This window comes from Babylonia areolata, chromosome 18, assembly GCF_041734735.1.
Source record: "Babylonia areolata isolate BAREFJ2019XMU chromosome 18, ASM4173473v1, whole genome shotgun sequence".
In the NCBI taxonomy this organism is placed as follows: Eukaryota; Metazoa; Mollusca; class Gastropoda; order Neogastropoda; family Buccinidae; genus Babylonia; species Babylonia areolata.
In genome coordinates, this window is record NC_134893.1 from 35181237 (window position 1) to 35208350 (window position 27114).

Here is a 27114-nt window from a genome sequence, read left to right on the forward strand (position 1 = left end):
AAAAAGCTTTGTGGGCCTATTGTTTGAGTGGAGCAGAAGTTCTCGTATGCTTGATTTGAAGGAGCGTATTGAATTGCACGTCTTAATGAACGAAGGAAGAAAGTTCCAAACAGATGGTCCAAAAAAATGCAAAGCTAGATTTGTACAAATCGATGCGCACACGAGGCAGAATATAATTATCTGAATCGTAACGCTCTGATGCCCGTTGAACAAGGTCACTGAGGTATGGTGGTGACATGTTTTTGTGTACTTTGAACATGAGGACCATTTTATTATAGTCGAATTGCTTGTATAGTGGTAATATTTCCAGTTTTGTTACAGGGAGTGGTCTGGTAAGATAAGTTTAGCTGCTCGTCTATGCAATGAGTTAACTTTTTTTAGCTGGTTGTAGCTGGCATTGCTCCAGACTGTAGATGCATAATTGACATGAGAGAGACAGTGTGCCCCGAAGAATAATTTTCTGGTTGGAGCATCGACGTAATATCTAAGTTTATTGAGTAAGAAGAAATTGAGGGCTAATTGTTTGCATCAGTACATGGTTGGTATGAGCTTGCCAGTTCAGTTCTTTATCAATAATTACCCCAAGAACGCGGTGCTCACAAACTTGTTCAATTGAGTTCTTGTTTACCTCGAGCTTTAAAATGAGAGGTTTACGTTGGTGTTTCTGTCTGGATGTCAATGCCATACTTTTTGTTTTGTGTGGGTTAAGTTCCATGTGGTTTTGATAACACCAGTCTGAAATGTCATTTTGAGAGAGAGAGAGAGAGAGAGAGAGAGAGAGAGAGAGAGAGATCCTGTAATGTTCCGAGTGGAAAGGCGTTTTCTTGGAACTTGTGTCAACTGTTGATGTCACACCGCACAGCGTCGCTTACACAATCCATCGATTGTATTCGCATGCACGAGATTATCATTAGTGTCCACGTACTTGCACCAAGCTGCTGACGTTACTATAAATAGGCAAGTGCTTTCCCGATTATAGGAGGAAAGGTTGATCTGAATCTGTCCCTGAACGTCAGTGCAAGCACAAAGAGCCACAAAGTCAGGAATCATTACGTTAGCCTCCAATTAAAAAAAAGAGTGTTTTTCTTTATTTGTAATAAGGAACGACATATGACGTCACGAAAGCGGGATAGTCAGTTTCAGTTTCAGTTACTCAAGGAAGCGTCACTGCGTTCGGACAAATCTAGATACAGATACAGATACAGAATTTGGGACTTTTTTTTTTTTTTTTTTTTTTTTTTTTTTTTACAGCCTTTTTGGCTTTTCAACGCCCCTTCTTAATATAGAATAGTTTAGGGTTGCGTACATGCGTATGAAATTTTTTAAATGTTCATTCATCAAAATCGAATGGTTTTATTAATGATTTAGAGTCATTGTCTAGAAGATTCTTGAACTGGTCAATAGTTTTAGCTGTTTTTGTTGAATTTTTCAGTGCATTCCATCCTTTAACTGCTCTAAAGCTAAAAGAAAACTTACGAATATTTGTTCTGCAAAATTTTGTGAAAAGGTTAGTATTTGAGCTTCTGGTAACATGGAGTTTGTTAGTAGAAAAGAAGGTGCATGGGTCAGTGTCAACCATTTTATTAATTATCTTGAATACTTGTATCATGTCTCCTCTATATTTTCTATATTTTTGTGAATGCAAGTTTAGTTGTCTCAAACGGTTTTGGTAGTCCAAATCTCTTAACTCTGATATCATTTTAGTTGCTCTTTTTTGCACCTGTTCAACTGCTTTAGACAGTCTTATTAGTCTAGGATACCAAATTATATTACCATATTCCAAAATTGGTCGAACAATTGTTTTATAGAGGTTGACAAAAATGTCCTTATCCATAAATGTAAATGTTCTCTTAATAATATTGTGCCATCAAATAATTCTTTTTTTGGATTATTTCTTCCTAAGTGTATCACTTTACATTTAGATACATTAAGATATAGATTCCACATGTTTGACCAATTTTGTAGGTTGTCTAGGTCATTTTGCAATTTGAAGGAATTTTGGGTTTTATCATAAATTTTAGTATCATCGGCAAATATTTTGCAGCAACTACTAACATAGTCTGGGAGGTCATTCATAAATATGGTGAATAAAGTTGGCCCTAAAATACTACCTTGAGGAATTCTGCTCAAGACTTGCACATCTGGTGAAAAACTATTTCGAACCCTTACCTTGACTTCTCCCTACCAAGAAAGCCTTTATCCATTTCATGATATTACCATTTATCCCATAAGCCTCTAACTTAGATAATAACCTATCATGTGGTACAGAGTCGAAAGCTTTTTTAAAGTCTAAATATATAATATCTACAGATTCCTTCTCTTCTATTAACTGAGTTAAGTCTTCCATAACCTCTAACAGTTGAGTAATACATGACCTCTGTTTCCTGAATCCATGCTGACATGGTAAATATAAATTATTTGTACTCATAAAATTAACTAAAACATCTCTGACTAGTGATTCTAGTACTTTACATGCCACACATGTGAGGCTAACTGGTCGGTAGTTACCTGGATCAGATCTAGTACCCTTTTTGAATATTGCTGTGACTATTGCTGTTTTCCAGTCATCTGGTACCTCTCCTAACTCTATTGACTTATTAAATAGTGTACAAAATGGTAATGACAATTCCTCACTGAGTTCCTTCAGTACTCGTGGAGGTATCTGATCTGGGCCCTGTGCTTTACTAGGGTTAAGTGCCTGTAATTTTTCATTTACTGCTGTTGGAGTTATCACACGGTCATAAAGACTGGAATTACATTTCTCCTCTTTTGTCCCAGTAGGAATATTGCTTATATCTTCTTTAGTAAAAACACCAGCGAAGAAATTATTTAGTGTTTTTGCCTCATCCTCGTCACTTACAGCTAATTCTCCATTTTCTGTCTTCAAAGGACTAATGCCTGTATTTGATTTTGTCTTAGCTTGTACATATTTCCAGAAACATTTAGGGTTTGTTTTGCATTCTTTTGAAAGTCTTCTTTCATATTCATGTTTGGCATCTTTTATGATTTTATTACATTTATTTCTAGTTGTGATGTACTGTTGGTGGTCATATATTTTTCTTGTTTTTAGAAACTTCTTATACAAATTATATTTCTTTTTCACACTTTTCTTAACTTTGCCTGTCATCCAAGGTGGTTTTATACTTTTATTTGGTTTTATTGGGATTTTTGGAATGTGTTTCTCCATGCTATCCAATATTTTTATTTTAAGTATAACCAATAATCGTTTACTGATCCATATACGCTACCACATCTGCTAGGCAGATTCCTGACCAGCAGCGAAACCTAACTTGACGTGCTTAGTCAAGTTTTGAGATTGTCAGTTACCCATTTGCAGCCTCCAGCTGTTGATTCGACTATCCCTAAAAGTCGAACATTTCGTAATCTAGATTAGCGATTGTGTGTGTTCCCTTCGCGTTGTTGAAAACTTGCGCGATTCCGAGTCAGTTTAGAATCATTGATGCGTTTTCAGAATTCCAAGTTGTACAGGGCGATTTTAGAATCGTAAGTCTATGTATGTGGGTCTCCGGCTGTGGGTTATGAGTGATTCCTGAATCGCCCATACTGTCCATGACATCATTATGGGATGGAGGTGGGGGGTGGGGGTGGAGGGGTGGAGGGGGGGCGGGATCGGGAATTAGCGGTCTTAGCCGGGTGGGAGGTGGGGGATTCCATAACATTCTCCTTACAGATCTATAATTTGTAGTCTGATCGGTATATATGATAGTCAGTTGTGTCCAACTGTGACCATCAGAACAGCAGAAGAGGCAACTGCTGTCCCGACTATTAATTTTGGTCTACAATTTGATTATAGTGGAGATTGAGTATCTTGCCCAAGTTACACCCCCCCTCTCTCGGCCAAAAGGGTTTTAGGACAGTCAGCATTGGAACTAGCCACCAAGGCTGCAGCACTAAGAGCCAGTGCAATTTTGCCTCCTAGTTTGAGAGTCATAGTCCTTCACAAAAGACTAAGCTGTAAAAGATTTCCCATTGCATTGGAGAAACCATGCATTGATAGGGGGGAGGTAAGAATTAAAAGGCTACAATTCCTTGTTTTTCTTCTTTTTAATTTTCTGAATACTCATCCCCAGTGGCATTGCCCTTTTTGTGCATTTAAAAAACACAGCAACATGATTTCCAAAAATGCATGGGGAGGGAGTGGAGTGGGGTGGTGAGGGTGTGTGTGTGTGTGTGGGGGGGGGTGGGTGGGGGGGGGGGCGGGGGGGGGGGGGGGGGGCAAGAAGAACTGAGGTTGGAGATTTAATTTATGTATGTTCTTTTTTTTCTTTCATAAAATTGCTATTCCATATTTTCACAAAAAATGGAAATGCCAACGTAAAAGCAATATTAAGTAAGGTGACTTCGTGAGAGACAATCTATGTCTGTATGACTGAAGCTGGCAAAGAGTTCCAAGATTACCGGATTATCAGTCCAATGTCCTGACAAATATCATGAAGTATAAGGCATGGCCAGGAATGAATAGTAAGTGCTTTTATCTATGTATCTATTTCTAAAAATTGACAAAACTGCAAGAGAACGAAAGAGAAAGAGAGTGAGGGATAGAGAAAAAGAGATTCAAATTACATAATTATAATTGTGTCTAATTAAAAAAAAAAAAAAAAAAAAAAATCCTGGAAGAGAAAGAGATGAATTCTGTGTAAATGACAAAATTAGTTTATTATCCATGTATGTTATGCTTCTTTTCTTTCTTTCTTTCTTCTTGTTTTTTTTAACAATGTTTACTGCAGCACTGATTATATAAGTAGCATGGGTGGAAATACTTAAATCTGCCATCCCTTAAACCACTCTGACCACAGAGCACATCAGACAATACAAATACAAGCACTTTTATTGTCCACAAAACAGAAAAATTGTCTCTGGAATAGCACAACAATGCAGAAGACATATGACATGTAAGTACACTTCATTTACATGTATGTACACATTCATAAAACAACATTTCTAAACAATAAAAATAATTCACCGCACACATGCATTATGGTTTTGACTCCATGATTAAACTGGGTAACATTCTTTAAAAACAGACCGAAATCGGACTAGCTGAATGAACTTAATTGTAAAGGCCAAGGTTGAGGAGGTAACATCTAATAATTAAAACACAATACATAATAACTGCATACACCTTTAATAATTCTTGCTCCCCCCCCCCCACCCCCCCCATTTTTCCCCTGGTCCCACACACCACTCACTCTCCCCACAAAAAACAACAAACCAACAAAAAAACCCAACACAATTATGTATGGTAGGAGACAACCATGTGCAATATGTAGTTGACAAAATAGATAAATGAATGAATAGACCAATAAACAGATAAATGAATAAATAAATGGATAAACAAATAGGTAAATGACCAGATAATTAACTAGCTAACCAAAAAAAAAAAAAAAAAAAAAGCAGTGATATGTGAACATGAAAATCTTTGTGCACTTACTAAGTAATCAACATAGAAGACAAAAACATATACCATAAAGTACCTGGTAAACGCCCATTACCTGGTAAAATGCCTAGAACCCATTTTAGCTTAAATAAAACACCGTGCATTGGGTAAAATACCTTGTAAATGCCCACCCTCCACTTTGAAATGAAGGGAAGAAAATAATCATGAACTAATACCAGTTCAGTTTTCTTTACTTTTTTAACATTTTTTTATTTATTTTTTTTTTATTAATGACCGAGATCGTTTACAAAGCAGTGCAAATTGAGACTGAGAGATAAAGAATAAAGCATGTGCATGACATGTCAATAACTGGAAAACCAAGTGAGAGCATACTGTTACTCCATGATGCAGTGTCTTGTTTCAGGTGGCCGTTCTGTTCTCACTCCCTGCCCAGACAGTGCTGTCTGGAGAGATGCCAACCCCTGTCAGTTGTTTGTCGGAACAACCAGGAAATTTGGTAGAAACAGTTTGGATTTGGTAGGAACACTCACACTCCGAGCCACATCAGCAAACGCACATTTCATCTACAAGGCATAATAACGCTCGAGCTGACCTGCAGAACAGTGTAACTGCTACAATTAAGCTGACTGGTCAGCTCCACTCAATGCCATTTCAATGTAAACACGCATGCAATTAGCTAAGCATCATCACGAGAGACCAAGGTTAGTAGTGACTGCCCTGGCCTCGTGATTGATGGATCTAGAGCGTCTGGGTAATGTTACGACAGGAAAGCATGTGACCGTGCTATGTAGTCAAAAATGAACTCGTCGGAACAATTTTGATGTTGGCGTAACGTCGGAACAAGCTGCGATTGAGCATAACAAAACATGGCAAACTCGTAACAGCTGGCATCTCCATGTATGGTGAAACTCAGTTAGGGAATGGGATCCCGCATGTGGAGTGATGGCCCAGAGGTAACGCGTCCGCCTAGGAAGCGAGAGAATCTGAGCGCGCTGGTTCGAATCATGGCTCAGCCGCTGATATTTTCTCCCCCTCCACTAGACCTTGAATGGTGGTCTGGACGCTAGTCATTCGGATGAGACGATAAACCGAGGTCCCGTCTGCAGCATGCACCTAGCGGACGTAAAAGAACCCACGGCAACAAAAGGGTTGTTCCTGGCAAAATTCTGTAGAAAAGTCCACTTCGATAGGAAAAACAAATAAAACTGCATGCAAGAAAAAATACAAAAAAATTGCTGGCGCTGTAGTGTAGCGACGCGCTCTCCCTGAGGAGAGCAGCCCGAATTTCACACAGAGAAATCTGTTGTGATAAAAAGAAATACAAATAAAAAGTACCCAGTAAACGCCCACCCCCAATGTTAGGGTGAAATCTGTGCAAATCAGGGGTGGGTGCTTAAAAGATAGTTTACAGTAATACTTCCCCACACTTGACATTGTGTGTATCCAGTCCACTGATAACACACCATTCACCTGAGAAGGAGACATGCATCCTGTGAATACACACACACAAAAAAAGAAAAACAACTGCATACACAAATCTTCAATGTGTGAAATTCTCCAGGAATGCACAGTGAGACAAAGTTTGCAAATAATTATAGTAAATTATACTTTGCAGGAAAAATACTGAGAGTACTGGCTGGATGCATGACACCACACTGTATGTGTGTGTGACACAAAACAGTAAACTCAGAATGAGACAGAATTAATACTTTTGTTACCCAAAATGTAAAACACTAGCAAATGGAGCTTTGTTCAATCAGTTAAGCTCCAAAGCAACTACAAATGATGTAATCACCATTAATGAACAGGTTCCATAAAATACAAACACTATTGCTGAAAAATGTTTAGACGACACAGGCAAACTGATTTTTGTATCTACTTTTCTTCTTTTTGTCACAGATTACAGATTATGAGATGACTGATTATTCAACATGAAAAGTTGGTCTAGTATGCTGAAGTCAGCTCATCTGAACTTATCCCATTCCAAGTACCTACTTTAAATCAACCGTGTGATTTTCTTTCTCTATTTTTGTTTGTTTGTTTTGTTTTGTTTTGTTTTTTGACTCTGATTATAGATTGTGATCTGATTACTCAATGAGAAAAGTTGAATGATACATTTTTATATCTGATTTAATGCATGTTCTCAATCTTCCAGTCTGCCGCTGTTTCTCTCTCTCTCTCTCACACACACAAACACACACATTCATTCCCTTTCTCAGATGGGTGAATTCGCAGAGAAATTCCACAACATCATGGCCAGATGCCCTGAGACCTGGACGACAGGATTACTGTCACTGCCTGTGTGTTCACTACTGACTGACGACAGATGTTAAAAATAGAATGGGCAAGACGTTGGATTGCTCTGCCCCTTTCCCCTTGACTAACAGCATAAATTTCATATTCATATATAGCACGGTTATTTTCTGAAACTTGCACAAGTGCAGATTTTTAGTGTCAAATTTTGGTTAATATGAAAAAAAATGTTCTGGTGCAAAAATCATAGCTGTATTCATAGTCTATCCGTGTCTTTATTCAAGTGATGAAGAAAAACTGATGTGAATTTGTCTTTTTGCCAACAAGAACGTACGTGAAAACGAAAAGCTCAAGACACAACGCATACGTCTTTTAAAAATCAGTGGCTCTTTAAAGGGAAGCCATTTCTTTGAGAACATACTGAATTTTTCGAATGGATTTCTCCACATCCTCATCTGTGATGCTGTAATAGGTCACCAGTCGAAGGGTGGTCTTGGAGAAAGGCCCTGTCAAGACTGTGATTGGTTCACCCAGCTCCTGCAGCTCTGCTTCAGTCACCTGGACAACAAGAGATGCGTCAAGTCACACATGTATGCATTCTGTGATTCCCAGTGATATTCCCCCCTAAAATACATTCATATACTGGTGAGCGCATCCAAAACGACAAGATTGAAGACTTGTTCAGATGCAAAGCCTTGTGAACTCGGTTTTTATTATTATCTAATTTTTTTTTTTATTTAAAAATTTTTTTTTTACAAGACCTCAACCCTGAGCAAAGGCTGTTGGCCAACAGGTTGTTCAACCCAACTCTTAAGTGGTGTTTCCTGGTGGCATCACTTTGAGGGTAAAAAAAAAATGGTGTCTCCTCTGAAAAGTTGTCTGTCTACCTCTTAAAAACAACAACAACAACATATGTTACTAGTAATTCAGTTTAAAAAAAAAAAAAATTAAGTCAGCAAAACCTTTTTCCTCATTACATGTATCAGCTCTCACTGATGTAGCTGTACACGATCCTGTGACTTACACTGCAGGTGAGAATGACGCTATGTACATGAAGGGAAAGGGGAAAAAAATGGTGCAATGTATATTAATAATGATGAGAATACAGAGGAAAAGGAAAGAAGAAACCCTCACCAAAATGTACCAGAATAACACAGAGAATATGATAAAGGAAAATAAAAAGACACAATGTATGAGAACAAAACTGAAAACACTAAGAAAGAAAAAACAAAATAACACAATGTATAAGAATAATAATAAGAACATACAAAAAGAAAAAAACGCAAAACGACACAATGTATGTGAACAAAAATACAAAAAACACTGAAAATGAAAAAACCTAAAATGACACAATGTATAAGAATAATAATGAGAACATACAAAAAAAAAAGAAGAAAAAAAAATGACACAATGTATGACAACAAAAATGAAAAAAAACACTGAAAAAGAAAAAGAAAATGACACAACGTATAAGAATAACAATGATAACATACAAAAAGAAAAAAACCAAAACGACACAATGTATGAGAATAACATAAAAATAAAGCATGAGGAAAGAAACTGACTCAAAGTACAGGCATACTAAGAACTTGAAAAAAAAGAAAAAAAAAAGATGCAATATGAAAATATAATGAAAACACAAAGGAAAAAAACAAAATACAACTACAAGCATAGCAAAAATGACAGATGAAAAGAAAAAACAATTAAACAGGCAACACATTAAAGAAAGCAACATTCACTCAAGTTTGACATCATACAAAGCATAGTTTAAAATGTTTTTCTTCACATTCATTCTTAAGCTGCTGTTTCTGGCCCTTATTGTGAACAAATCAATAAAAGACAAACAAACAAACAAAAAACAACAACAACCACAAAAAAAACACACAAACCCCCCAAAAAAAACACAACAGGATGGCATACCTGAGCAAGCCTCTCACAAACTTGGTCTGCGGAGATATCCTTTCGAGTGGTCTGCAGCATGAGGATATTTGTCTGTACGCTGGCCACATCCACTGTCAGCACAGTCTCTGTCCCCAGATCTGCCACAGCTTTAATCAAAGGAATGACATTAAAAAAAAAGAAAAAAAAAAAAGAAGAAAAAAAAAAAAAAGATTGCAAATGAAATATCAGCGGAGTGTAGTGGCAACTTAGTGGTAACATGTCCACCAAGGAAGCAAGAAAAATCTGAGCGCACAGGTTCGATTCTCACACCAGTCAGTATTTTCTTCCCCCTCCACTAGGCCTTGAGCGGCACTCAGGATGCTAGTTATACAGTTGAGATGATAAGTGCAGGCGTGCACTTAGTGCACATAAAAGAACCCACAGGGCACCAAAAAGGTTGTCCCTGGCAAAACTCCACTGTAATATATGTGTGTGTGTGTGTGTGTGTGTGTGTGTGTGTGTGTGTGTGTGTGTGACTGGAAAGCTGGACTGAATGACACAAGAAACGAATGATGAGCAACTGAAGGCAGCAGTCAGTTGGCAGTCAAGTAGGCATCCTGTCAAGCAAATGACTCTGCGTTCAGAAAGCGTTTAGAGTTTGGTCTCTCATCAAAGGTAGGAGCTCATCAAAGGCAGGAGCTATATAAGTATATGAGTATCAACTTTTCTGTGTGAAATTCAGTCCACTCAATCTCTCCAGGTGCCAGTTGCATTGCTTGGTTCTAACTTTCTTACATGACTAAATGCCTACGTTGACCGAACTATGCCACTGGTCAGTTCCATACCGCACACAGTTAGTAGCGGGTTACGACCATACTAGGCTTATCCATCCGAGCAATGCTACTGGCTCCAGAAGAGTAATGTTGTTGCAATGCTGTGTAAGCTCTACTTCTTTTTCTCTCCAACTGTATATAACATAGGTCATCAATGTATCAATCAAAGCTGCATGTATCTGTAAGTATACATATCAATGTATCAATCAAAGTGATTTGTATTTGTAAAAAAATAAATATGTCATTGCATCATTCAAAGTTGTGATTATATGTAAATACACATATCAATGCATCAATCACTTGTTGTGTTTCTTTGAAAACATGCATCAATATACACAATATTTGTAAAAATATCTGTGTCAATGTATCTTTCGAAGTTGTGATTATATGTAAATATGCATACCAATGAATCAATCAAATGTTGTGTTTATTTGTAAACACACATAAATATACATATCAATGCATCAATCAATATTATGTTTATTTGTAAACACATGTATCAATGTATCAGTCAATGATGTATTTTACTCAACATAATTTTGCCAGAATCTGCTCCTCTGCTTTTGCTTTGTTTGTTATGATGACTAAGCCCACAAGCAACAGGAGAACTTATTTGCCTCACTAACAGGCCACTAATAAATTGCTGTAATGCCTGAAAGATCCTTATCCACCCAAAACATGAATAAGTATCAGTCCGTAGATAACTTTTCCTTTTTCCAACCATGAAAGAGAGTGGACACGGGTTACTGACCTGGACTTACAGTGAAGAAAAACATTACACTCCTAGACAGTTACAAGAAAAAACACCCCACACAACACAAAACAAAAACCCAACTAAACCGCAATTCATGTGTGACGGGGTGGTAAGGTGGTGTTGGAGAAGGTGAAGACAGGTAGAAGGTGTTTGCAGAAGAGAGCCGCAGCCAGGCAAGGTAGACTCGGGAAGGCAGTGCGCTGGTTTTCTTCTTTTATTCTTTCATTCTTCCAGACCAGGAGAGTTCTCTCTATGTCTGGCACTCGCTCACTCCTTATATTCTGTTCCGCCGAACCGCAAAGCCAGCGCCGCGAAGCGACTCACGAAACCGGCCCTCCGCGAGCCTTGAGGGGCCAAGCTTGTGTTTGTTTGACCAAATTTAGCGGCTTCTGACTTTCGGCTCGGGGAACTAACATAGACATATTATATATCACACAAAACTACAAGAGACGAGCATTTTCTTAAGCTAAACCATTTTCTACAAAAATAATGTAGTTAAAAACTGTAAATAAAAAGAGTCACTGAATGAACGAGCTTTTAACGAGTTCATGTATCATTTTTGTACATTACAACAATTAATACGTCGCGATATGTAATATAATTGTAACAATTAAGTAACTGAACATCCTGAATTTCCAACTATATAAAAATCATCTATAAAATCTGCTTCTAGAGTAAAGATTTTTTATGTAAAAATTCAAGAGAAAACTCAGCGGATAGCTCCCGTGTCGGCACCGCTTGGCGGTGCTTTTGGCACTTGTGATCGACAATGAAATACTTCGTTTAAACCAACTACAACACAATTATACATGCACGATACTAATCAGATTGATAACAGAAATGCAAACATCTGCAAGACACGATATAAAAATGTGTAGGTATTGTAAAAACGTATTTTGCTCAAATCGGCACTGACGAATTCCAATGGCTTGAAGAAGAGATAGTTTTGTGGCGCTGAAATGCCGTCAGACATTTCGTACCATCGCATGCCTATAACTTAGGTGTACACGGAAAGCAGTACACGAGAAGAAGGCTTAATCATTTACATTTTAATGCACATTCTAAATTCCACGGCAACTATATCGATTTATAGAAAACGAAGGTATTTTGTATGTTTCAACTGAGTGGATTTCGAAGATCGCGCCAAAACTCATTCACATAAATATTAGTTTTAAAAAGTTATAGGCTTTCTGGCCAAATGATATCATTACAGTTGAGAAGTATGATCGTTCTGAAGTTCCATAACACAAAACTATAATCTCATCTATAAGGAAGTGTTTATAATTTAACAAATTGATGAAAATCATCATACGGTTCCCTGTAAAGGGAGATAACTTGTGACCGATTTACAACTTCCTTGGTAACCTTCGGCGAGTCACAAAAATCGTCTGCTAAGCTGGCCCAACGAAGATCGTAGCCAACCCGGCTACATCCCCCCCTACTCTGTTACAACCAGCGTCCTCGCTGGCACTTTTCATGACTACATAAAAGGGGGCCTAAATCATGCACTAATACATCCATTCAAACCAACGAACACACAAAACATTATCTTAAGTGCAAATCCCAAGACACTGAGTTCCAAAAATCGGAAAAATGCAAAATCCATTAAAATCTCAAACAATAATCAGTAACCCTCGAGGAACGTTATCTTGAGCGTGAACCCTCAGAGTCAGATTTTCACAAAATGTATAACCCACGTCAGGGCAAAACGGTTTGCCCACACTGAATTCTTAAAGGGGCATCATTTTAAATGTAGCCCTTAAAGTTCAGTATATACTTAAAATGCACACGGCAATCCAGTGGGTAGACTCTAGTCAAATGCTCTTGAGGGGCGTTATTTAAAATGCAAACCCCCAAAGCCAAAACCAGTACAGGTTATAAGGGGAGCTGTTGTATTAACAGTGTTCCCAATATAACAAAATAAGCCCCAACAATGTTAATTGTCTGAAATGTATATCGGCATGTTATACACTGACTGTGGGAAAATAGTTGTATAAACATATAATTCCTTTTCATCAGCTTCACATCCGTATTGACTAGAGAGAACCTGAAACAAAATTCCTCAAGATGAAGTACCTGAAGCGCGGGCCCAACGAAGACTAGAAAGGAGTTGTCATTTTTTAACAAACGTTCCCTCTGAGTCATTTTTTCTCTGTCTCTCTCTTCTTTTTGACCAACTCATTAGCACCAATAAAACATATTTGCAATTCAGTGGACAATTTCAACAATACAATTTGATGCAATTATCAACCAAAAATGAGTGAGCATTCAACAGCTTTGCTTGGGGGAAAAATCAATCTTTGATCAAACAAAATGAGTGAGCATTCAACAGCTTTGCTTGGGGGGAAAAGTCAATCTTTGAAAAATTTCAACTGCTCAATGACAAAAAAAAACACAAAAAAAAAACCAAGAGAACAATCAGTCCCACACATTGTCCATCATTAACCTATCTTGTCTCCTCAAATTTCAAGTGAGACAGCAACTAAGCAAAGTCACTGACCAACGTAAGGAACACCAGATGTGTACCATGTTACTGGCTTCGTCGTCAGGCGTAGAGATCGCCTAGGGGTGGGAGCTGGTGGTAGTGGAGGCGGCTCTGGTGCTGCCTGCTGGGCTGATGTCCTGGGCCCTGGCATGGGACTGAACAGCCACACCCCACTGTCAGTGTCAGTGTCAGTGTCAGAGTCTGACACTTTGTTGACATGGCAGGACCGTTGGGATGGGTCAGTCGGCGTGACAGCAGGCGGTGGTCGTTGGCTGCCTCTCAGCTGTGTGAGGCTGAGTAAAGGTGAAGGTGACACCTGTGGGATCACAGGATCAGGTGTGGTGCTGTGGCGCTTCCGTCTGCGTCGGCGTCTCCTGCGTCGCTGGTTTGGAGCTGGAGCAGCTGGCATGGACCCAGATTGCTCAGTGTGTTTGATGACAACACACTGGTTGTTGACTGCCATTGGAGTCTGGTGGTCAGCTTTCTGTCGCCTGGCATTCTTCATATAGCGCTGCTTGTGCCGGCACTGGTCTTCAGTGTGGCCAGACCGCTGACACCAGACACAGTGTGGAGGGTCTGGGGCCCGGTCAGCAGCACAGCGGCGAGGATGATGTGCTGGTCCTGGAGGATGTGGGCGGTGTGCTGGCATGGGGAACTGCTGCTGCTGTTGTCGCAAACTGTTGACTTCAGCCGTCAATGTAGCCAGCTGGGCCTGTAGGCAGGCAACAGTGGCGTTGTGACTGTCGTCAGCGTCGCTGTCCTCCCTCAGCCATCGCTGGGCCTCCTTCTTCGCCGCCTCGAAGGTGGTGTCAGGGTGGTCTCTGATGAAGCGCCTGACATCGCGCCTGAGTGCAGCTGGCTGAAGACCTCTGGCGAAGGCGTCGCGGAGAATGGTCGCTGGCACCTGCATCATCCCATCTTCAGCCTTGTTGACCTTGGTCCAGAGGTACCGAAGATGGGACGCGTACACTGCAATCGTCTCCTTGGACTGCTGCTGCCTAGTGAAGAAGGCAGTGGCAAGGTCTGTGGTGTCACGCTGCTCTCCCCAGTTCTCCTCGAGTAGTGTTAGGATTTTGGCTGGCGTGTCCACTTCTGTCGCCGGCAGCCTGACAATCTGCTGGCGAGCTCTGCCTGCAAGGGCTGAGATCAGCCAGAGAGAGGCTGTCGCGTCATCCAGGGGCTGCAGATGGAGGATCATACGGGCCTCCCAGATGAAGTCATCAACTTCCCTGCCGGTTTCCTCACCGGAGAATGTCGGGAGTTTGGGCAGGAAGTCGGATTGGGCCATGTTGATGGGCGACGTTACTCAGTCTGCGTGGACTTGAAGTACCTGCTGCACTCTCTTCTCTCTGTCTTCTCCTAATCCTGCTCGCAAGCGCCAGTTGTGACGGGGTGGTAAGGTGGTGTTGGAGAAGGTGAAGACAGGTAGAAGGTGTTTGCAGAAGAGAGCCGCAGCCAGGCAAGGTAGACTCGGGAAGGCAGTGCGCTGGTTTTCTTCTTTTATTCTTTCATTCTTCCAGACCAGGAGAGTTCTCTCTATGTCTGGCACTCGCTCACTCCTTATATTCTGTTCCGCCGAACCGCAAAGCCAGCGCCGCGAAGCGACTCACGAAACCGGCCCTCCGCGAGCCTTGAGGGGCCAAGCTTGTGTTTGTTTGACCAAATTTAGCGGCTTCTGACTTTCGGCTCGGGGAACTAACATAGACATATTATATATCACACAAAACTACAAGAGACGAGCATTTTCTTAAGCTAAACCATTTTCTACAAAAATAATGTAGTTAAAAACTGTAAATAAAAAGAGTCACTGAATGAACGAGCTTTTAACGAGTTCATGTATCATTTTTGTACATTACAACAATTAATACGTCGCGATATGTAATATAATTGTAACAATTAAGTAACTGAACATCCTGAATTTCCAACTATATAAAAATCATCTATAAAATCTGCTTCTAGAGTAAAGATTTTTTATGTAAAAATTCAAGAGAAAACTCAGCGGATAGCTCCCGTGTCGGCACCGCTTGGCGGTGCTTTTGGCACTTGTGATCGACAATGAAATACTTCGTTTAAACCAACTACAACACAATTATACATGCACGATACTAATCAGATTGATAACAGAAATGCAAACATCTGCAAGACACGATATAAAAATGTGTAGGTATTGTAAAAACGTATTTTGCTCAAATCGGCACTGACGAATTCCAATGGCTTGAAGAAGAGATAGTTTTGTGGCGCTGAAATGCCGTCAGACATTTCGTACCATCGCATGCCTATAACTTAGGTGTACACGGAAAGCAGTACACGAGAAGAAGGCTTAATCATTTACATTTTAATGCACATTCTAAATTCCACGGCAACTATATCGATTTATAGAAAACGAAGGTATTTTGTATGTTTCAACTGAGTGGATTTCGAAGATCGCGCCAAAACTCATTCACATAAATATTAGTTTTAAAAAGTTATAGGCTTTCTGGCCAAATGATATCATTACAGTTGAGAAGTATGATCGTTCTGAAGTTCCATAACACAAAACTATAATCTCATCTATAAGGAAGTGTTTATAATTTAACAAATTGATGAAAATCATCATACGGTTCCCTGTAAAGGGAGATAACTTGTGACCGATTTACAACTTCCTTGGTAACCTTCGGCGAGTCACAAAAATCGTCTGCTAAGCTGGCCCAACGAAGATCGTAGCCAACCCGGCTACACATGTTTTGTGATGTGAATAAAAATTTGGGTACAACTTAGGATGCGCCCTCATGGTTTCTTCAAAGACCCCATTATGAAAGTGTACATTATAGGAACTTTCGTTTAATTCCAAGTTACAGTTAATGCAACAGTCAAGTTGTCCGGTTGTCTGGTTATGGTGTAAGGGAAGTAACTCTACATTGCTGACAATTAATTTTGGCCACTCTTCAGTTGTAGCACAAGACTTATCCAGTTCCATACATGTTTAAGGCATGTAACATAGCGAAGAAGAGGAGGTCTTGATAAATAATGTTCAGCTATGAAGAAAGACCTGCAGCAGTTAGACAAGCACAACAACAGAACACCCCTAGGTACCATCAAGTAATGTTCATGAATCATTAATGCAGTGCCACTTCTGGCTTTGAAAAACTAGAAAAGGGAGGAGTAAGAATTAATAATTCTTGATGTGATTATCAAAGAATGATAACGAAAGTCAATGGAAAGATCCGAGTTCTTTTTAAAACCCAATAACATTTGCGTAAGAAGTATCAGTTCTTAATTTTCCTTTGGAATGCACTTTGCTATAGCATATGTATTTAGTGCCTTGTTTTGTGAAGCTAGCTGAGAAAGACCAGTCACTTTATTTTGGCAAATTTTCATTTTACGTTTCAGGATGTAGTTGTACTTCCATGAATAATGTTGCTTTTGTATTCAGGTATTCAGTTATGTGATTTAAAAAAAACCCAATGACATTGTGTCTGTACATACATACACTTTTACCACTGCCCATCGATTTTCAGCTTTTCAGTTTTTTGATCACGATTCTTTTTCAGATTCTGAAGTCTATCCACTCTCGGTAATAACACATTCATTTTCAGCATAGTATTATTGTATTGTATTGTATTGTATTGTATTGTATTTCTCTTTTTGTCTCAACAGATTTCCCTGTGTGAAATTCAGGCTGCTCTCCCCAAGGAGAGCCCGTTGCTACATTACTGCGTCACCCATTTTTTTTTTATAATGTTTTCCTGCGTGCAGTTTTATTTGTTTTTCCTATCGAAGTGGATTTTTCTACAGAATTTTGCCAGGAATAACCCTTTTGTTGCCATGGGTTCCTTTACGTGTGCTAAGTGTATGCTGCACATGGGACCTCGGTTTATCATCTCATCCGATTGACTAGTGTCCAGATCACCACTCATAGTCTAGTGGAGGGGGAGAAAATATTGGAGGCCAAGCCGTGATTTGAACCAGCGTGCTCAGATTCTCTCGCTTCCTAGGCGGACGCGCTACCTCTAGGCCATCACTCCATTATACAGACTTTACAGGAAAAGATATAAATTATGCAAGGTGTTTAAAGTCTCTACCACTGGCCTTTCACTGATTACACTGACATCTGTTTCAGATGCACATGTGCCATGAACAGCTTGAAAAATTAAAGTTTCAGCCAAAAATGGACAGTTATTCAGTGGTTTATAAACAACAGTTGTGTTTTTTTCATTATTTGAAAAAAAAGGGGAAAAAATGAGAAGTGGAAGAAAACACTTCTTTTTGTATTTGTGTTTCTTTTTATCACAACAGATTTCTCTGTGTGAAATTTGGGCTGCTCTCCCCAGGGAGAGTGCGTTACTACACTGCAGTGCCGCCCCCCCCCCCCTTTTTTTTCCCTGCGTGCAGTTTTATTTGTTTTTTTCTATCGCAGTGGATTTTTGTACAGAATTTTGCCAGGAAGAACCCTTTTGTTGCCGTGGGTTCTTTTATGTGCGCTAAGTGCATGCCGCACACGGGACCTTGGTTTATCGTCTCATCTGAATGACTAGCATCCAGACCACCACTCAAGGTCTAGTGGAGGGGGAGAAAATATCAATGGCTGAGCCGTGATTTGAAATAGCGCGCTCATATTCTCTTGCTTCCTAGGCGGACGCGTTAGCTCTAGGCCATCACTCCACTCCACTCTTGTTATGATCAATGTTCATTACACTGTCTGCATACACTGCTGTTTGCCAGAAATTCAGCATCATTTCATCCCATCCCCTAGAAACTGAACGCCCAAGTGTGAATCCCGTATAACCAGTGGAATAGAAATGCTGTTGTTTGTGCCCATGCCCACAAGGAGAAAATTCACAGGTCGTTTTTAGCTTTTAATGAATCCTGTATAGACAACTGGATGCAAAAACTGCTCTTTGTATGAGAAATTCACCATCATTTCACCGTGGCCACGCCTCGAAGAAGAAAATTCTCAAGCAGTCCTTAATTTATTATGAATCCTGTATAAAGAACAAATCCTAAGCTAAAAATTCACCATCATTACACCATGCCCCTGAGAAGAAAATTCCTGGGTCTTCCTTAACTTTTTGTGAATCTTGTATGAAGAACAAACCTTAAGCTAGTAATTCACCATCATTACATCGCAATCCCAAGAAGAAAAATTCCCAAGTGGTCTATAATCTTTTTGTGAATCCCGTTTTAAGAACAAACCTTATGTGGTTCTTTGAGGTCCTTAACATTTAGTGACTCCTGTATAGAGAACAAACCTTGTGCAATTCTACGAGCCCTTGCGTGGTCCTCCTTCAGGAGAGGGACAATGTCTTTCAAAGCCACCAGCATAGGAGCTGCGATCACACCTGCCTGCCTCATACCCCCTCCCAGGGCTTTGCGGGCCTTCCTGGCTCTGTAACACAGGCATAAACAAATAATAACAATAATGATAGTGATAATAATAATAATAATAATATCAATAATCTATGGCACTTATGTGGTGCAGACTCCCCATATAATGAGCTCTGAGCATCTCACATGGAACATCACATATACGATAGCGCAAAATACAGATACAGATACAGAATACTTTATCATATCGACAAGAGAAATTAATTTGTAGTGTAAAACACATAAACAATTCATGAAAATCACAGTCATTAAATATATATACATAAAAGACATAAAATGTTCAGATGCCGTCCTGGGGCAACCCATGTGTACAATCAATACTCACAGTATACAACCACAGAAACCCTTAAAAGTTAACTTAGAGTAAATTATACGTACATCGTCACAGTCATACATGTGCAATACAAAATCACAGTGAAATGATAGGCATAAAACAGTACACTAAAAGTAGACATGAGACAAATTATAACAATATGCAATTCAATAGTATTTAAGTTAAGATGTCACATTCCACATGCATACACTCTGGCATAGATTTTTAGTCACAGATCTGATCATTATTTATTGTTGTTTAAAAGCTGAATTGAGGCTGGAATAAAGCTGCATTTGCATACAACAACACATGTAGACACACAAGAGAAGAAACAACAACAACAACAACAACAACAAAGCATACATATCAATCTCTATACAACAAGACAAAATTACCAATAGCTAATAGGAACAATCATGTAAAAAAAAAAAAAAACCCACAAAATATGCCCGACACATGCACATACACACGCACACACACACACACTTGCATGCACACACACGCACAAAAACACACACAGTAAACATCCATCCACAAGCACACAGACACATAAAACCAAACACACACACACACACACTCACACACACACACACACAAGAGGGAGGCATAGAGGTGTGGAGTTGGGTGAAGACAAACAGATGACCATGCTTCATCACATACAAAATTCTGAACAGGCAGGTTTCAAATTTCAAAATGACAAGTAAACAAAATTAACCAGTTAATGTGTGGAAGAACACATTCTGGATTCCGGTTATTCATGATAAAAGTCTTGCAGATTATTAACTATCTCTAGATCTTCAGCAGACTTAATTGGTAATCATATGTTTGATGAGCCATTTAAAAAATATATTTTTATTGTTCTGTGTTCACACGGTTCAAAATGAAATCTTCAAAAGTGTTGTTACATTTGCAGATCATCTGTGTTGAGTTTTTGCTTTTTTTTTTTCACTGTGCAGATCATGCGCCTCTGAAAGAACAAAAAAGCTTGCATGCATACAACAATGCCATGCTTTTGTGAATACACTGGCAGGGTATAGGTTTCATATCAGTCATCGGTTATTGACACATACAAGTTTGAAAAGACCCACTGATCTGGCAGCCAGTCGATCACTTGACATTGAATTTTCTTAAAATAAGTCGTGTGAAAGGGCTTTTTGTAGATTTCTCTTATTCTCCTGCAAAACAATTGCAATTGCAGTTTCAGACTTTGAAATATATAAATATAATTGATACTGTTGTTGCTCTGCAGTTCGACATCAAGCAGACAAACATTGTAAAAAAAAAAAAGAAAAAAAAGGGGGGGTGGGGGGGGGGGGGAGAGCAAGAAGGAAGGAGGGCGATGCTGTGAATGAGGAAAGTATCAATGAATGACAGAACGAAGAGACAGAGAGAGATAGAGAGAGAGAAAGAGAGAGAGAGATGAAGAGAGACAGGTTGTCCAGTCTACTGTATCGGGGAAACGCAATTCTCATTCGGCAGTAATGACTTCTGAATATGTGTGTGTGTGTGTGTGTGTGTGTGTGTGTGTGTGTAGTTTGGTGTGGGTAAGTATTCACAAAAAACTGCTCAGACAACAAAATTAAAATGATCACAGGTTGCAATAACAGCAGGTGATCATTAATGAAACCTACACTCACCGGCTAATGAACTCTCTCGATCCTGCCAATACGCTGCCCACCGGACAGGCCAGACCCTGTCATGTACACACACGACTGCTGGTTACATGGGCCCTGCCCAGTACACGCATCACTCTGCTAGCTAAAAATGGCTGCAGAGTAATGGTCCTTGACCTTTGTCACATGACTATGTAAATGAGCCTGGCTCTGGTTCCTATGGGTAATGAGAGCCAATCAGAAACGACAGACGTTACTGGCTGCTGGACAAGACCCCAACATCTACAGACAAGCTTCCACAGTTGCTCTGCCCAACAAAAGTAATGGTTACTAATATACAACAAATCCTACAATGGCTACAGATGAAATGTTATGTACAGACTATGTGGTTTCACTGATCCACTAATGAAAACGAAGTTAAAAAATGACAAAGAACAGCATACAAGAACTCCACCGCCCTCCGCCAAAACACAAAACAAAAACAAAAACAAGCAAAATCTTCACCAAACAAAAAGGATAAGCTGGGGGTTATAGCCAAAGTAATGTTCAGTGACAAGCAAGAAAAAAAAACCCACATAAAAAACAATATAAATAAACATTTTCCTTCTTGGCTAGAAAAGGTATCCCCCCACCCCAACACACACACCCCACCAAATGAAACACTGTCTTTGAAAAAAAACAAAGATTAATGAATATCAATGCAAAAAAATACTGCAACAACAACAACAAAAAAAAAGACAAAAACCAACAAATGAACAAACAGAACAGGTACACAAACACCTAGTCTCATACACCAACACGAGCAGACGATATAATATATTAGTGCAAAAGATCACATACACATGCAGTCTTTCAACAATGGGGGCACTGCATCTGTGTTTCCAATTATAAAATATACAAATGATGATGATAATAATCACTGAAGCATAAAAACAGCACTAAGCAAAAAATTACTGTAAACTACCTTGTAGGCGCCCACCCCTCTTTGCAAAAAAAAAAAATTCACCCTAAAGTTAAAGATGGGCATTTACTGGGTACTTTACCATCCACAGGAGTCCAATCCCTTACTTAGTTTCACCACTAAGTAGCCCCCCCCCCTCTTCCCTCCCCACCACACCCCACCCCCTACCCCATGCATGAGATGTCTCTCATTAAACTTGTGATAACACTGGGTTAATTCAGTACAAAGATTTTTAGTACAACTGTGTAAGATTTGTTTCACAGCATACTGGTGACTGACACTGACCTAGATAACTGAATGTCCAGGGGTGGGGACAGACTTACGTTCTCAGCAAACTCTTTAAAGCAAAAACACTAGCTACTGGAAGAAGACAGTAGGTCCGTTCTCAGCAAACTCTTTAAAGCAAAAACACTAGCTACTGGAACAAGACACTAGGTCCGTTCTCAGCAAACTCTTTAAAGCAAAAATGCCAGCTACTGGAACAAGATGCTGCATCATGCAGTGATGTTATGACTGCACTTGGGTTTTTTCAATGACACATCGATATCTCAAACAGACATTCTGTTCTTCTAGATTTCATGTTTTTTTTTTTTTTTTTTTTTTTTAACGAGGTATTTTGCCCAGTGCACAAATCTTTAATCTAAAAATAAGGGGGTGGACATTTACTACATATTGGGCAATTTACAGGGTAGTTTACACTACGCTGTTTTGACGAAACAGAGGGCAAACCTTAAGGTAAAGACTGGGCTGGATGTTTACTAGGTACTGGGCAATTCACAAGGTGGTTTACGGTTATGTGACGCAATCATGATGAAGCAGAGGGCAAGCTTTGAAGCAGTAAAGGCTGAAGGTGACGTTACCTTAGAGAAGCACATGCTGATGGAGTGGAAATACTGTGCAATGTGGGAAGCAGGCACCTGCAGGGCTGTGGCGGCATTCATCAGCCTGGCTCCATCCAGGTGCATCACCAGATTGTTTGCATCTGCCACCTCCCTCACCTGGGTCAATAATCATGACGGTCAATAATCACCGTTCGCTGCCAGAGGCGACTTCAGCAGACCGTACAGTTCACTGCCGTTAAGCGATTTCAGTCAACATCATGGGGTAGTATTAACAGGCTCATTTATCACATTGCAACAAAGGTTGACGACAGCTGCAGCCAGTTTCCCCTTCACCCCATGACCTTCACCCCCTGACCAAGTTTGAAGTGAACGAGTCCATTGTTGCTGTCTGGACATGCACCAAATTGTGTGACTGAGAGCATTTGTGTCTAGAATATTTGGCGCTGGGGAGTGTTTTTCACACAGAAACTTGGCGATGAAAGAGTTGAATAATCTTTAATTGATAAAAGTACAAGTGAATTACAAAAATACAAAGAAAGACAAAACAGCACCATCAAGCTTAAAGTTCACACACCGCATTTCAATTTCAATGTGATGGCTGATGCGTCATATCATTACTAACATCAAATACTTTATTCACAAACAGCGGATGAAGATATGAAAAAAGTCAATAAAAAACTAAATGAGATAATACTACTATCAATCACAGCAATGACATTAAATTCATTGTCATCACAGGTATCATCTTTTGAAAGAGAAAGAGAAAGAAAAGAATATACTCACCATTCAATCATTTGCCCTCTGTCTTTCTTTTACTTGATTGTATTTTCATGTATTTACTTCTTTGTTGATTTCGTTTAATTATTCTATTGACTCATGAGTGTGTTTAGACACAATATGAGTCGATGTAGTAACTTTGTGTTTCTGATATGCGTGTGTGTGTGTGTAGCTTTGTGTGTGTGTGTGTGTGTGTGTGTGGTGTGAATGTGTGTGTGGTGTGTGTGTGTGTGTGTGTGTGTGTGTGCGCGCGCGCGCGCGCGTGCGTGTGTGTGTGCGTGCGTGTGTGCATGCGAGCGTGCGTGCGTGTGTGTTAGTGCGTGTATGTGAGAGTGTGCCCATACTTATGCATTTGATTGTTCTTTTTATCAGTAGCTTTGTACAAAAAAAGAGGAAAAAAAAAGAAACACAATTCTTTTTATCAGTAGCTTTGTACAAAAAAAGAGGAAAAAAAAGAAACACAATTCTTTTTATCAGTAGCTTTGTACAAATAAAGAGAGAGAAAAAGAAACACAAACACATGATCAAACCTTGAACAGAAAAAAAACAAACACATATGGGATGGTGGGGATGGGTGGGAGGATAATGATAAAAATAACATGTAACCTATACAGCACTGCACTTGGTGCTTTACAAAACATGCGATATTATGCATAGCACATTTCATCTAAGTCGTATATACACACCAAAATATGGCATCAGCACCTTATATATACATAACACATAACATCAAAGTTATGTATACACACCAAAATATGGCACCGGCATCTTATATAATCATAGCACATTACACCAAAGTTACATATACACGCCAAAATATGGCACCAGCACCTTATATATACATAACAAATCACATCAAAGTTACATACACACACCAAAATATGGCACCAGCACTTTATATATACATAACACCTCACATCAAAGTTTCATACACACACCCACTAAAATACAGCACAGCACCTTTTTGATGTAGTCCAAGGGTAAGACCTTGCCGCCACACTTGTTATGGGTGTTCTCCAGACAGATGGCTGTTGTGAAAGGATAGTGCGTGTCGCTGCGATCACGGATCTTTCCCACAAGGTCAGCCAGGTCCAGTGTTCCATCAGGGTTGGTTTGAACCGCACGTGGCTGTACTCCGGCCAACTGTTATGAAAAGTAAAAGGTTAGCCTTTTTCGCCACCGAGTTTCTCTGTGAAAAACACTCTCAACACTCTCAGTCATACAATGCAGTTTGTGTCAGAGCATCAAAGTGGATTTGTTCATTTCATATTTGGTCAAGGGGGTGGGATGGGAGTGGTGGGGGGGTTGGGGAAGGTTAGTCAATCTCCTTTTGTGCAGGAGAGCTGGATACAGCTGTCAAGTTTTTGTTACAATGTGAAGAACTGTCCTTTCAACATGACCCCTCAATGTTGACTAAAATCATCCATAGTGGTGAACTGCCCAGCCGACTAAAGTTGCCAATGGTGGTGAAAGAGTTAAAGGTCCTGCAGCCTTCAAGGGCAGTGAATTCATACCCACTACTTCTAGAGCTTGGCACTATTCTATTCTATCCTTCCCCAGCTGAAGTCAAGTACCCATTCACACCTTGGTGAAGTGAAGAAAACGGTAGTAGAGTGCCTTTTTCAAGGAAGCATCCCAAGGCTGAAACAGGGTCTTAAACCCTGATCACCAGTGAAAAACTGTTATAAAAACAACAAACAAAAACCCTCTGTAGTTTGTGTTTTCCATCAGTGACAGAACAATATCAGTGCCTAAAAAATTGAGTATGAAATTAAAAACTTTCTATAAATTAATGGTTTATTATTTGAAACTTATCAATGTCCATAAATCTGAATGCAAAATAAAAGATATAATTTCTTTTAAATGATCCATTATTATAATTGGTATAATTGATACTTATCACTATACAGTATTCAACTGGTGATCCATTCAGTGAGACTGACAGATATATTTCCCCCTCTCTCTCTATATATATATATCTAGCACTTTAATCAGTGAATCAAAACTGAAATTGATCAATGAAAATGACTGAGTAAATTTTCAATGGTCTATGCAAAGACTGAAAAAAAAAAAAAAAAAATCACCAATCTGCACAGTCTGATCTGTACACTGGATTGAATATCTCAGCAGTGATATATCTGGCAACAAATCAATATGACAGATTCAACGCCTTGTGATACATTAACAGAGACTGACCTGTCAATGTGCTTTACATAGACAGATGAACTTATAGATGGACAGTTATAGTGACAGATACACAGTCAAAAAGATAGATACATAAATAGACAGACAGATACATAGATAGAGGGATAGGGACTGACAAGAAATAAACACACAGATATACACATACATAAATACATATATGGATTATGATGCCTAATCTATCAAAATTTTCATAGCTTAATCTATGTTTATCAACTTATGATCTACTAAAATATGTCAGTAGTTAAATTATGACAGAGACTAATTACCACTGCTCCAGATGGCTTAATGGATTGTGACGTTTTTCTGGGACCTTGCTGGTGCCATTCAGTAATTTTAGAATCTGCAGGGCATCATATAGACATGATTGGGATTCACCCATCCACACCCTCTCACAATGCTCACAAAGTCTGTATCCTCTAGTGTGAATATAAGCAAGCTCCTTTGATGAGGTTAAAAACTTTCAGTTATGTCATGTGTGCACCAGTTCCACAACACCTTCCAATAACAGTTTCTAACTGATAACTCATGAGTGTACATGTACACACACACACCCACTACCCAACCATGCATCCATCCCTCAACACCCACAAAGACACACACTCATATTATACATCTAATATGACTGAAAGTGAAAAGACTTTGAATTAAAGGAAGAAGAACACACACACACACACACACACACACACACACACACACACCCACACTCACACTCACACACATGTACATGCACACGGACACGCACAGTCACAGAGAGAGAGAAATATACTAGTTGCCCTTAAACAAAATCAGAGCACAAGAATGTGATTATAGTGGAGTGAGACAGAGAGAGCAGACAAACAAGGATTGTACAGTGGAATCTGAGAGAGTGAGAACACAGAGCCACAAGATTCACACTGCATGGCAGAATAAATGACAGCTAAAGAATTATACTGCATGGCAGAATAAATGACAGCCACAAGAATCATACTGCATGACAGAATAAATGACAGCCACAAGAATCACACTGCATTACAGAATAAATGACAGCCACAAGATTCACACTGCATGACAGAATAAATGACAGCCACAAGATTCACACTGCATGACAGAATAAATGACAGCCACAAGAACCACACTGCATGGCAGAATAAATGACAGCCACAAGATTCACACTGCATGACAGAATAAATGACAGCCACAAGATTCAAACTGCATTACAGAATAAATGACAGCCACAAGATTCACACTGCATGGCAGAATAAATGACAGCCACAAGATTCACACTGCATGACAGAATAAATGACAGCCACAAGATTCACACTGCATGACAGAATAAATGACAGCCACAAGATTCACACTGCATGGCAGAATAAATGACAGCCACAAGATTCACACTGCATGGCAGAATAAATGACAGCCACAAGAACCACACTGC

The 27114-nt window shown here is 39.5% G+C and overlaps 1 protein-coding gene across 1 annotated transcript in view; it reads right to left on the reverse strand.

The window, feature by feature from the left end:
- Positions 1-4835: 4835 nt before the first annotated feature.
- The window catches only part of LOC143292711 (uncharacterized), a 32081-nt gene continuing 9802 nt past the window's right edge, over positions 4836-27114 (reverse strand). The window contains exons 5-10 of the mRNA XM_076603230.1: positions 24456-24638; positions 22737-22874; positions 20940-20995; positions 18854-18990; positions 9593-9720; positions 4836-8230 (exon numbers count right to left, since the gene is read on the reverse strand). Of these exons, the coding sequence (XP_076459345.1) occupies positions 8063-8230; positions 9593-9720; positions 18854-18990; positions 20940-20995; positions 22737-22874; positions 24456-24638 (810 nt within the window). The 3' untranslated portion in view covers positions 4836-8062. The remainder of the gene's footprint in view (positions 8231-9592; positions 9721-18853; positions 18991-20939; positions 20996-22736; positions 22875-24455; positions 24639-27114) is intronic.